Source organism: Limulus polyphemus, unplaced genomic scaffold (genome assembly GCF_000517525.1).
Source record: "Limulus polyphemus unplaced genomic scaffold, Limulus_polyphemus-2.1.2 Scaffold5020, whole genome shotgun sequence".
Lineage (NCBI taxonomy): Eukaryota > Metazoa > Arthropoda > Merostomata > Xiphosura > Limulidae > Limulus > Limulus polyphemus.
The window spans coordinates 25417-37059 of record NW_013670630.1 but is presented as its reverse complement, the minus strand read 5'-3'; the positions used below and the strand labels follow the sequence as shown (position 1 = coordinate 37059).

The window sequence follows — 11643 nt, the reverse complement described above, 5'->3', positions numbered from 1 at the left end:
TAAAATATTATCAGTTATCACAATACTGAAGTCAAGAAAACACAAAAGGAATATTTCTTATAACCATGCCACTTCAAGGATTTCAAATCCATCAATAAAGCACTAAATTATACATATAAAATGGAATGCACTGGAAATTCTGTAAAAAGTTTATAGTTCTATAATAATAAAACAAGACAGTCTGCTTAGGAAAGAGAAAACCAGCTGTGACAGTGACACCAACAACACTAGATCTTTTTCTTCTGTGGTTTTTAAACATCCTCACTGTTTCGTTTTCTCTTGCTAGCTCCTCTCTTTGACCATATTGCTTTTTTAATGTTTTTAGCAATTGTGTGCATTGATTGTTTTGATCCATGTTTAGAATAAGCTGGATTTGGCAGTGCCTTTTCTTCTTTCCTCTCCCTCAGTTTTTTAGCATATCTGCCATAGGCTGTCTGCATGTGGTAGCACACACTCTTGTCCACAGGATCCCTTAGGACATACTCCCTATGGTAATGACCAAGGCTGCTAGTGTTCTGTGCTTTTAAATCATATTTCACGCTCTGAAATGAAGAATATGTCTGCACAGCCATCCTGTTTGATTTAGCATCAATGACGTCATTCATAACGCTAAATGACTGTTTTATTTTGGGTCCAGTGAAAATACTAAGACAAGCTCTTACTACCTTCCCAAGAGCTGGATAGCAAGGCATAACCTCTCTCCACCAGTGATCCAGTCGGGTGCTGTCATTTATCCCAGGTAGGGTTGGATCTGTCTGTATTCTTGAGACTTCTCTCAAATACTGAAACACTATTTTTTAAATTATTTATCGGATTTTGGTGTTCCATGCCATAGATACGTGTTTATGCAATCGCGCGGTTTGTTTACATTCGGCGACAGGGCGCCGCCATTTTGTAGTCTCGCAATGCTTGCTGGCGTATACGAGACCTTGTATGCTTATAATGCAAACTTCATGTCATGTGAACGAGATTGTATCTCGAAAACGTGCTTTAGAAAACGCGGTCATTCTTTTGTGTACCTTTCTATTGAGCGAGACAATTGATGGTGACTTTTTATCGGACTTTGTGAGGAAAGTGGACAGGCCAGGATATGCACGTGGTTAGTAAATTTTACTTTATAGATCTATTAAAGTTCATAATCATTTCTTGTACTGGAGTTTTAGAAAATCGTTAATAATTTCTTAATTATCATTCAATGACGTGACTAAACAAGACGGCAAATCAAAGGATGGTCATTCTTTTGTGTACCTTTCTATTGAGCGAGACAATTGAAGAGTCGTTTTCTAAAGCACGTTTTCGAGATAAAATCTCGTTCACATGACATGAAGTTTGCATTATAAGTATACAAGGTCTCGTACACACCAGCAAGCATTGTGAGACTACAAAATGGCGGCGCCCTGCCGCCAAATGTAAACAAACCGCACGATTGCATAAATGCTTATCTATGGCATGGAACACCAAAATCCGATAAATAATTTTAAAAAATGTGTTTCTCAGGAAGAAAACCGGAGGTTTTCAGGATTTTTTAGAAGTATCCGGATATATCCGGAAGACTTTCATCATTAATTATATACAGTACCAAGATAGAGGGCACATTGACATAGGTAGAGAGTGTCATGAGACAGATACTGCCAAGGGAAATTAAGTGGAAAATAAAAGACTGGAGGAAACGAGAAAAAATCAGACTAATGCTTAGATGGGCAAAGGAAAAGTAACCCTAGCAGTTAAGTAATAGTTGTAGTGTGAAAGGAGGTAAGTATGTTTCGGAAATATATTTTATCCCCCAAGCAATTCTATCTACTGTGTAATTTAAATGGTAAAACTAAAATCCATCTCAATTTACTATTGTGCACATACAAATATATATATATATTAAAATATGCCAAAAAAACCCTAAGTCATTCAAGCTTAATTCTTCTCAAATAAACACTTCACAGAGCTATCTTAAAATTGTGCCTACTTGAAAATGAGTTTTTGACTTTCAAGTCAAAGATAAAAATATAATTATCATACATTAATACATTTTGTTACAAAAGTGTTTTATTATTTCTCTGTTTTTCTTTTTATATTTATAGATTACTTTGCACCATTAGGTAGTACAGGAGATAATTTGTTTTCAACATTTTGCATAGCACAGCACCAGCACATCTAACATGCTGACCCAGGCAAATGCAGTCTAGAAAAAGAAATCACACCTTATTCTAAAATAAATAGAAACATATAAAAAAGTTCTAATTTAGGCTTAAATCCTTAATTATTTTTTTTATCTAGCAATATTATCACCAAAACATAAATAACTTTTAAAATAGAAATCACACCTTATTCTAAAATAAATAGAAACATATAAAAAAGTTCTAATTTAGGCTTAAATCCTTAAATTTTTTTTTTTATCTAGCAATATTATCACCAAATGGAATGTTATTGACCTTTATGAACTGTACAAAGAGAAAAGTAAAAAAGTTACAGATAATTCAAAAATTCTTTGTTTCAGTTTGAGCATTTGTCAGAAGAAAAAAAAAAGTCAAAGCTTGTGCTAAGCAAGGCAAGATGGTATCATAAATATGACTGAGTTGTATTACAAAGTGAAACGCCATACCAGACAAACTATTCATCAGCAGTATGTGGCTTTAGGGCTAATCTAAATCTCCTGAGATCTTACTGGGTTTATGGCCAAATATATAGTTAACAGAGAATGTAACCCAACTGATGAAACAAGCATAATTATCTTTACAAGTAAGAACATGAGAACAGAATATTTAATTAGCTATACTTTATTGGGTTGATTTATATTTTTGATCAGAAGATGTTAATTAGGTATATCAGTATTAATTAATCCAATAAACGTCCTGATACAATATGAACACAATCTTTTACTGGCTTTTCCAAACTAGGTACAAGATCAAGTTCAGACCACAAACCTTCATTGCTATTTCATAAACAGCTACAAAGGATAAGTGATGTATCTGTATTGGTACTTGTATAAGAACAAACTTATGTTTCCCCACTCTTATTTTATCATATATAAATTAATCATCTAACTTCTAATAAACTTAGAATAGTTATTACATTACTTATTACTTTTAAGATGCTATTTATTAAAGTTTCAGTTTCTGTATTAAGATTGAAACCACATATAAAAAGTTAGATAGAGCCTGAAACAAAACTTTGAGCTTTGTTTAGTTGGGAAAAAAACAGTGACACCACTACAAACTTATACTACAAAAATAATCTGAAGTAATACTGCACTAAATTAAATAAATATGACATACAATCCTCTAATTAATTAGGTTATACATGCATAAATCAAACCTGAGACAATTAAATAACTACCTTATACATTGGAATACTTTGCATATTAAACACACTGAGATTCTGTGTTTGTATGTTTTAATGATGACTGCCACACAACACAATGTTATGTATCTCAATATACACAAGTTTAATCTTTCATTGACCTTAATTTCCTGTGAATAATCTCATAAATACTCACCTTTAAAATCATTATCTTAGGCTCAACTAAGAACGCAGTAATGAATAGGTAGAAATCATAAAAACAAAAATTCTTCTTAATTCTGTCACTAGCATAGCCTTTATCATGCTTCAATACAAACATAACAATTCAGCAGAAGAACACAATAGCATTTCAGTTACCTGGCTCTGCACTTAGTTTACCTTCACTTTTACAAAAATTATTTAAACTTCTTACCTCAGTTTCTATATTTTATGATAAACAACTTGAGTTTGAGTGAGTCATTTAATTTTTTCACATCAACAAAAATTGAAGAAAAGAGATGTGATATGTAGAAGTCTGAATAGCTTTTAAATGTAAAATTTAAATCAGTACCAATATATATTTCAATATCTTCTCTCTTGAGTTCTTCAAGGTTAAATATTCTTGAAGCATTCTAGGAAGAAGTAAATATGTAACAAGTAATACTAGTAAGAGGTACTGCCACTTGGCTTTTAGTTTAACATGTTGTTTGAAGTAGTATTGTTAGCTAGAAGTTGGATGTGAAGAATTTCTTTCTCAGAGAACAGAAGAAAAATCAATGATAAAGCTAAGAGTGGGTGGCCTGATTCTTAGATAATAAGTATACTGTCATGTTTCACCTATTTTTCTGTACTTCAGTTTATTTGCAATAGATGAAACTGTATCTGTCCCACATTACCTGTACTAATTTAGAATTCTCAGATCACTGCAGCCAATTAAAAGAAAAAGATCACGGATCAGGTTAAGTCTGACTTAGGAATTACTGATTATTATCTAATCATATCACATTCAAAACTTCCAGTTCTGGGCTTATATTTAAAGACAATGTGCAGAAATGTCCAGACTTTATAACCTGGCTAAAATCATAAAATTCAAGGCACTTTACTCTTCAAAAACTACTAATACATTGCAAAGATAACATCAAAAATGGTTAAATTCCTGCATTTTGATGAAATTTCCTTATGGTAGTAAGTTCCAAAAATAAATGTCTGTCATTTCAATGAAAGGATTGTTTGACATGCAAATACAAGAACCTCAACTACATACACAGGTATCTTCAATAATTTTTTAAACTAATTATACAAGAGGCATGTGTGTTCTTTTTATAAAGATAGGTTTACATTCATGTTTTTAAATGGTTATCAAACAAAAAAAAACATTCATGCATGCACTTGCTCAAGCAATAAAAGCAAAAGAAACAAATTAAGAGAAAGATACCAAAAAAGGAGAAAACGGGGAAGTCTGCTGGAACCAGGGATGGAGAAAACCCACTGCCAACTCACCCCCGCTGCCCCAGCAAGTGCAGTGGCAACAGACCCAGCTGTGCCAACTACAGACACAGCTAAAGTCTGCACAGTTCTCTGATTTTGACCAATCACCTTTCCTTTCTCTTTCTCCTCTTCCTCATAAAAAGCTGGGAGAAGATCTTCTCGACAATGATACTTATAGCAGTTGATAACAATTTGCCTTAGAGCATGGGTCCAGGATACCTGTAATGGAAAGTAATTATTCCTTATTAACTTTGACATTACTAAGCTTACAATAGCACCACACATACATAACCTTATATACTAATTCCATTCTTTAACCTAATTGTATTACACAAACATGTACAGAATTACCGACTGAAAAATATTACATGAACATGAGCTTTTAACATAGCCCTATAAAACTTAGCTTTCCTGAACTGAAATATGTTGTACATGTTGGCACATTCTGACGAAGAAAAATACTTTAGAATCGTTAAACATTTATTAATACATTCAAAGGAGCATGAAAACACGTATCACAATAACATGAATACACAAAGTATAAACCTAACAATCAAATCAGTAGTGGTACAGAACCCAAACTCCAACAAGTCAGCCAAACAACCTTTGTATCACCACATTAATCATCCAGCCCAAAATTTATAAACAAATCAACATCTAGTTGGCAAAAGATGAAGAAAAAATGAAGTAATTAGCTGATAAAAAAAATTAGCTACCTTAGAAATTTAAGTAAGTCAACAACAATTGATAACATTAAAAATGGAATTTAAAATATGCTCTGAATATAACTTTACAGTTCATACAGCTGAAAATCTAAGAAACTGTATCTATACTTCCATTTAAAATTTTTTCTGAGAGATAATAATAAATTTCCACATTGATCAAGATTAACCCTGGCATGCATTAAGTTTCAATATCAATTTAAGAGGACAGACTTCTTCTTTGCCATTCAAATCTGACTTAGTTTTATGGCAAAATATTCCAAAATCTGTAAAATTTTTTTTTGTTCTTTACATGAAGTCTAATATGAAAATCAGTGTTCTTTGGAAAATTTTCGCAATACTATTTCACTACTGCAGTTGAAGAGGGGCATTTGAGATGTTCAATAATTCTCGTTGCAGTCTTAAGTTAATACTTGCTATATAACTTGAGCTTGTGTAATGATATACTACTACTGAAGCATCCAGAATTTCACTGATAATAAATTATCTTTTTTGGATGCACCATTAAATTTTAAAATACTAAAGATAAACTTGTAGTCATTCTTCCACAAATTAAAAAACAACAGCTTCAGAGTTGAAATTTATTCAATAAAAAGATTATTTATATAAATTGTATATATAAGTATAAAAAATTGTAAATTTTGATTTTAGATTTGAACTTTTCAACTTCAATACAAGTGTAGTTTTATTACTTCTAGCTAATCACTGTTTCTTAACCTCAGTTGTCATGGCATTATGTTACAGCCAATCTCATATTCAAGAAACTGTAGCTCCCCAGCAAACACACTACATCATGACATAATAGTGGTTTGGTAATGTAGTAATAACATAACTTCACAATGTTGTGCCACTATGTAGTAACTACGTAATAACATTACATTTTGCATAAGTAGTCAGAATGTAATTTTACAACATATACTGCTAAGGCTATTAAGTAAAAATAACAAATGAATATTACAGTGCATACGAAAAGCAAAAGAATACATCATCTGGCAGTGTGACTCGTAGGATATTATGTATTCCACACATAGTATTTCTTTTTGGTGTTTAAGTATTAGTTTTATATATTTAATATCACATTCAAATAAAAATATTATAAGTTGTGTAAAATATTAGTTTCCATTTAACAATACGAGAGAAAAATTAATTCCAAATTATTTGCCTATATTTGATGTAATACGAATAAGTACGAAACTTCAGGAATGACGCGTATAGCTTAATTACACTTAACACCAAGTTTGAATAAGATCCAGCATTCTTGAATCAGCAACTTTAAATCTCCAAAATACTTCATCATGACAAGATAAGCTTCCTAGCATCCATATAGAGTTTGTAGAAAGTTTAAAATCACTAGATAAAAAAAAAAGGAGCGTGAAAGCATTTTCAATAGTGTCAGAGGGAATAAGCCTTTTAAGTTTTATAGTTACTAAGTTAGTGATGTTTATGTTGGATGCTCAATATTCATGTTGATATATTAGAAAAATTTGTTTTTTATTTTTAATTTTTTTATAACTTCAGTGATATAACAACAAAATAGTTTAATTCAGAAGTTTTATGACATTGAGTTGTAGTTAAAAGCAAAATAAAATTTACCAAGTAGTGTTTCAGCTAAGCCTTATGTTAAGTTTATATATCAGGCTACAAAGAGGCCTACTATTACTTGAATAATAGTGTTTCCACAAGAATCTGGTTTTCACATAAACAACATTTATATACATTTCTATCAATACTAATATGGTATTGATCTATCAGGTGATTGTTTTTTTATATATTTTTCACAGGTAGAATCTCTGACACAGGTTGTAGCCACACCAATGGAGGATAATGAAGGAAGAGTGAGCAAAATACTAAAGTTAACATAAATAGACCTTTTAACCAAACAAACCCTTATTGAAAAATTAAGGAAAAATTCTCAAGGTTTTTCAAAAATAAATCGACACACATCAACATAAAATGATCATTGCTTTACCCTGGTATTTTTAAGGTTTCAATACTTATATATAGTTGCCCAATATTCAGATTGCCGTGCTCCATAAAATAAACTGGATGAAATCATTGCCAACCAAAAAAAGCACACAGAACTTCTCCAATAACATGCCGGTAAAGGAAAAGTGGTTTAACAAGCCCAGGCACAAAAGATGGAAGTAGTAGAGGAACCAATGGATACATGGGAAGACCTGAACCAAACCTGTACCAAGCTATCAGAAAACCCAGGCCAGAGAAAAAACTGGTAAATCCTATAATGAATAGTTATTTTTTTTCATTGATATATATTATCATGCATATAAATAGTTTAGACATACCAAATGTATGCCAATTTGTAGATGTAATCAAGCATCCATCTGATCAAATGGTTTAACATAATTTTTCAGGTTGCTGTTCTGAGTGCCTTGGGAGGAAACAATGTTGGGGATTTTCAGCCTGTGGTCCAGCTTCAGCATGAAGAACAACCAAACATTCCAAGACCCGCTACTGCACAGAATAATTATCAGTATGCATGTCTGGATATTTTCAGTTTTAATCGATTATTATTTTGGTACTGTAAACATGGTAAAAACTACATGTGTAATTATTTAAAAAAAACTATCCATTTTACATAGCTTTGTGAAAAAAAGCCCAGCCAGTAGACTGAATGTGCAATGAAAACAATAGTTTTCAGAAAGGGTCAGTTAGGTAACAATAAACAAGACTGTTTGTAAGATAGTAATGACATACAAATTTTTATATTTGGTGATGTACTTTAATACCTCATACTTGACCTCATTATCACATTTATATGTCTTATTATTTTCTTCATTCTATGAATTTTCCAATGTTATAGAGGTAAAATCCCAGCTTTGTTAAATTTGAAAATGTTATTGTAAATTGCAATAATGAACTTTTTAACGATTCAATAAAGGCATGTAGACAAATTCACCCCAAATGCCAGGATGCTGAGGTTGAGCTGCAGATGGCAGAAAGTCTTAAGCATGCACCGAGCAAGTGTGGTGGATACCTGTTCCTGGTAAATATATTGACAAATAAAGTGATGCACTCGTATTGGTCAAAACTGTTAACTGATATACACAATACAATATAGCCAAATTTGAAATGCATTCAAGACAAAAGTAAAATAAAGAATACAATGACATCATTGCTAAGCCACGTACCAACTTTGTCTGAGCTTCATATTACATGAAACATAATATTCATTTTTGGCATAAACTGAGGTACAACTTTATTTGTATAGCAGGTGTTTATAACGAGTAATTTGTTCAACATTGTTTTGGCATATAATAGTCCTTGGCAGAAAGATGAAAATACAAATCTCAGACCTTTTAATTTGTGATTTATTCATCACTGTGGTTTGTGAAGTTGAATTGATACCCTCACCAACTCCCACAGCAATACAGTCCAATTCAGATGAATAGAGTCTGTATTAGAATTACAGAGATGAAAAAATGTATACTTTTTTTGTAACGTCGTATCAGAAAATGTATAATGTATGTATCTAAGAAATAGTTGTAACAATGACTGACATCTGGTATCAAAGTTATTAAACATATAGAATTATGATGAATACAGAATATAAATTGATTGCTTCAATATAATATAATCATAATTCTATATATTTAATGACTTTGATACCAGATGTCAGTTAATGTTACGACTATTGTCTAGATACATATTTTAAAGCAGTGTTTCACAGTTTAACAAATTTTCTCGCTCAGTGCATTGATGTCCAATTAAGGCTCCAGTAAGAGGGCCAAAAGCTACCACAATAAAATTATTTTAATTGCTTCGATATAAGATGATCATAATTCTATATATTTAATAACTTTGATACCAGATGTCAGTTAATGTTACGACTATTGTATAGATACATATTTTAAAGCAGTGTTCCACAGTTTAACAAATTTTCTCGCTCAGTGCATTGATGCCCGATTAAGGCTCCAGTAAGAGGGCCAAAAGCTTGCACAATAAATTTATTTTAATGTAGAGAAAAATCTGTTTATAATTCTGCATATCAATTTACCTAAGTTATGAGTCTTAAACAACAACTGTTTTGTAATATTGTATCAAAAAAATTTATAATTTGTTTTTGTAATGTTGTATCAATGATATTACTTCTAACTTATTTTTGCAAATGAATATACTGAAAGTATTCTGGGTGGAGCTCAAAGGTATAAACAAGGCACTAAGATGAGGTAAAAAGCAATGGAAGGTAGTATCAACTTGCCAGAAAGGAAGTTACAAAGTAGTAGAATGGTAAATGGAATGTTCCATGTTGGTATTTTAACATACAATATAGGTTGTATATTGGTAGTTCCACTACGTAGTAATGTCTCTGGTTGTCCACACTTTTACATAAAAGTTACGTAAATAAACTATGTAATCACTACCAAACCACTATATTATTAATACATATTTACTACGTAAATGTGTTTGCTGGGTAGTAGTCTAAACACATAAAGTAAGCTCTTTTTCTGTTCTATTAAGCTTCTATGTTATATAGATCCAGCTCATCTGAAATTTATGTAAAGAAAACAGGTTTTAAAACATATTACATACATCAAACCTTCTGATTCACAATTTTAAAAAAAAATTACTTGTAATATAAGTAAGATAAAAATACCTCTTTATCATACACAAGTGATAGTAAACACAGTGACACTTTATGCAATGTTTTTTGAATTAAAACAAATATAAAAGTTTACAAGAAAGACATAAAATCAGTAATTAAGAACCATAACAAAGATAAACATTTTTAATTGTTTCTTTAAGAAAAATATATCACAATGAAATCGTTTTGAATTTTCAAAGCTGCAGTTCCATACAAATATCACACAAAAATACAATATTTTGTTTGTAGAAGTCACACAATCTGTATAAAGTTCATCAGTAGTTTATTTTCTCAATGCGATAAAACCAATTATACAATATGTACATTCAATTAACATACCTGGACATAAAGGATTTAACAGATAATAGTAGTGGTATTCTTGCAACTAGTATTTATCATATAGATACATTTTGCCACAAAACTAAAATAACCAAATTTGAAAAGCAAAAAACAAGTCTGTCCTCTTAAAAACTTTTTAATACTTAAGTTTCAATAGATATGCCTAAAACAAATCTTGTAATTCTCTTGGCATTCTATTTGGTCTAAATCAGAATTTCTCAAACCATTGGTCACAACTCAAAGTAGTCTTCAGAATGTATGAAAGGGTCATAAACAGACTTTAAAAACTGATAACAGTTTATGAATTTTTAACATTGTTATTCAGTATTTATCTATTAAGCCAGATGTTTTATTTACTAAGACTATTTAATGATTTTCAACTGGCCATAGCTTACAAATGAGTCTTGCAGAAAAAAAAAAAAGGTGGAAGGAGGGGGGCTGAGAACAACTGGTTTAAATGTTCCTCTAATAATTTTCATATAAAATTACAAATACAAATTACACATTAGAATTATTATTTTTTGGCTTTTTCTAGTTTACTTCTGACTTGTGCAAGTCACATTTTTCTTTAACCCTTTGCATTTGGGCCTAGCTCTTTTGTGCATATCATGAATTTTTACAGTATTTCATTCAATATTTAGATTAACAACTTTGTTATCAATGTATATGAATAAACTTGGCATGAAAATGTAGTTTCTAAATAAAATGTTTATATTATCTGAATTTTAAATTATTAACTTCAAAAAGAGATATTTAAAAAATTATTAAGCTTCATTTTTCTGCACCATGTGACAAGTCTGAGTTCAGACTTCTCAACATCAGAATTTTCTAATTTTATTACTAGGCTTCTACAGTTTCCAACCAATTAGAAACACAATCTACACAAAACTACATAAAAGAACATAATGTGTGAACTTCATACTTTCTTTATTTGCTGAGATATCAATAAATTTGTCAAACCAGAGTTAGAAAGCCAGATCAATTATTGTAGTTTTTGGACATTCTATTCCAATAACCAATGTATTTTTTCTGTTTTAACATAAACACATGAAAGCTATGTGAATTCGTTTTTGAGAACACAAATTTATGAGACTCAATGAAACTTATGAAAGAAAGTCTTAGAATTTTATTTTATTAATTTTATTACAAGCGAGATCAATTATGCAATAAGTATTACAAATCCTTGTTTATATATATATATATATATATATATATATA

The 11643-nt window shown here is 30.7% G+C and overlaps 1 protein-coding gene across 3 annotated transcripts in view; it reads right to left on the bottom strand.

The window, feature by feature from the left end:
- Positions 1-11643, bottom strand: part of LOC106472010 (DNA-binding protein P3A2-like) — a 51105-nt gene that overhangs the window by 16764 nt on the left and 22698 nt on the right. For 2 of the 3 annotated variants that reach the window (XM_022400616.1, XM_022400615.1), the window contains exon 7: positions 4774-4980. In XM_022400616.1, the coding sequence (XP_022256324.1) occupies positions 4774-4980 (207 nt within the window). The remainder of the gene's footprint in view (positions 1-4773; positions 4981-11643) is intronic. The other variant, XM_013932639.2, reaches the window with a different exon arrangement.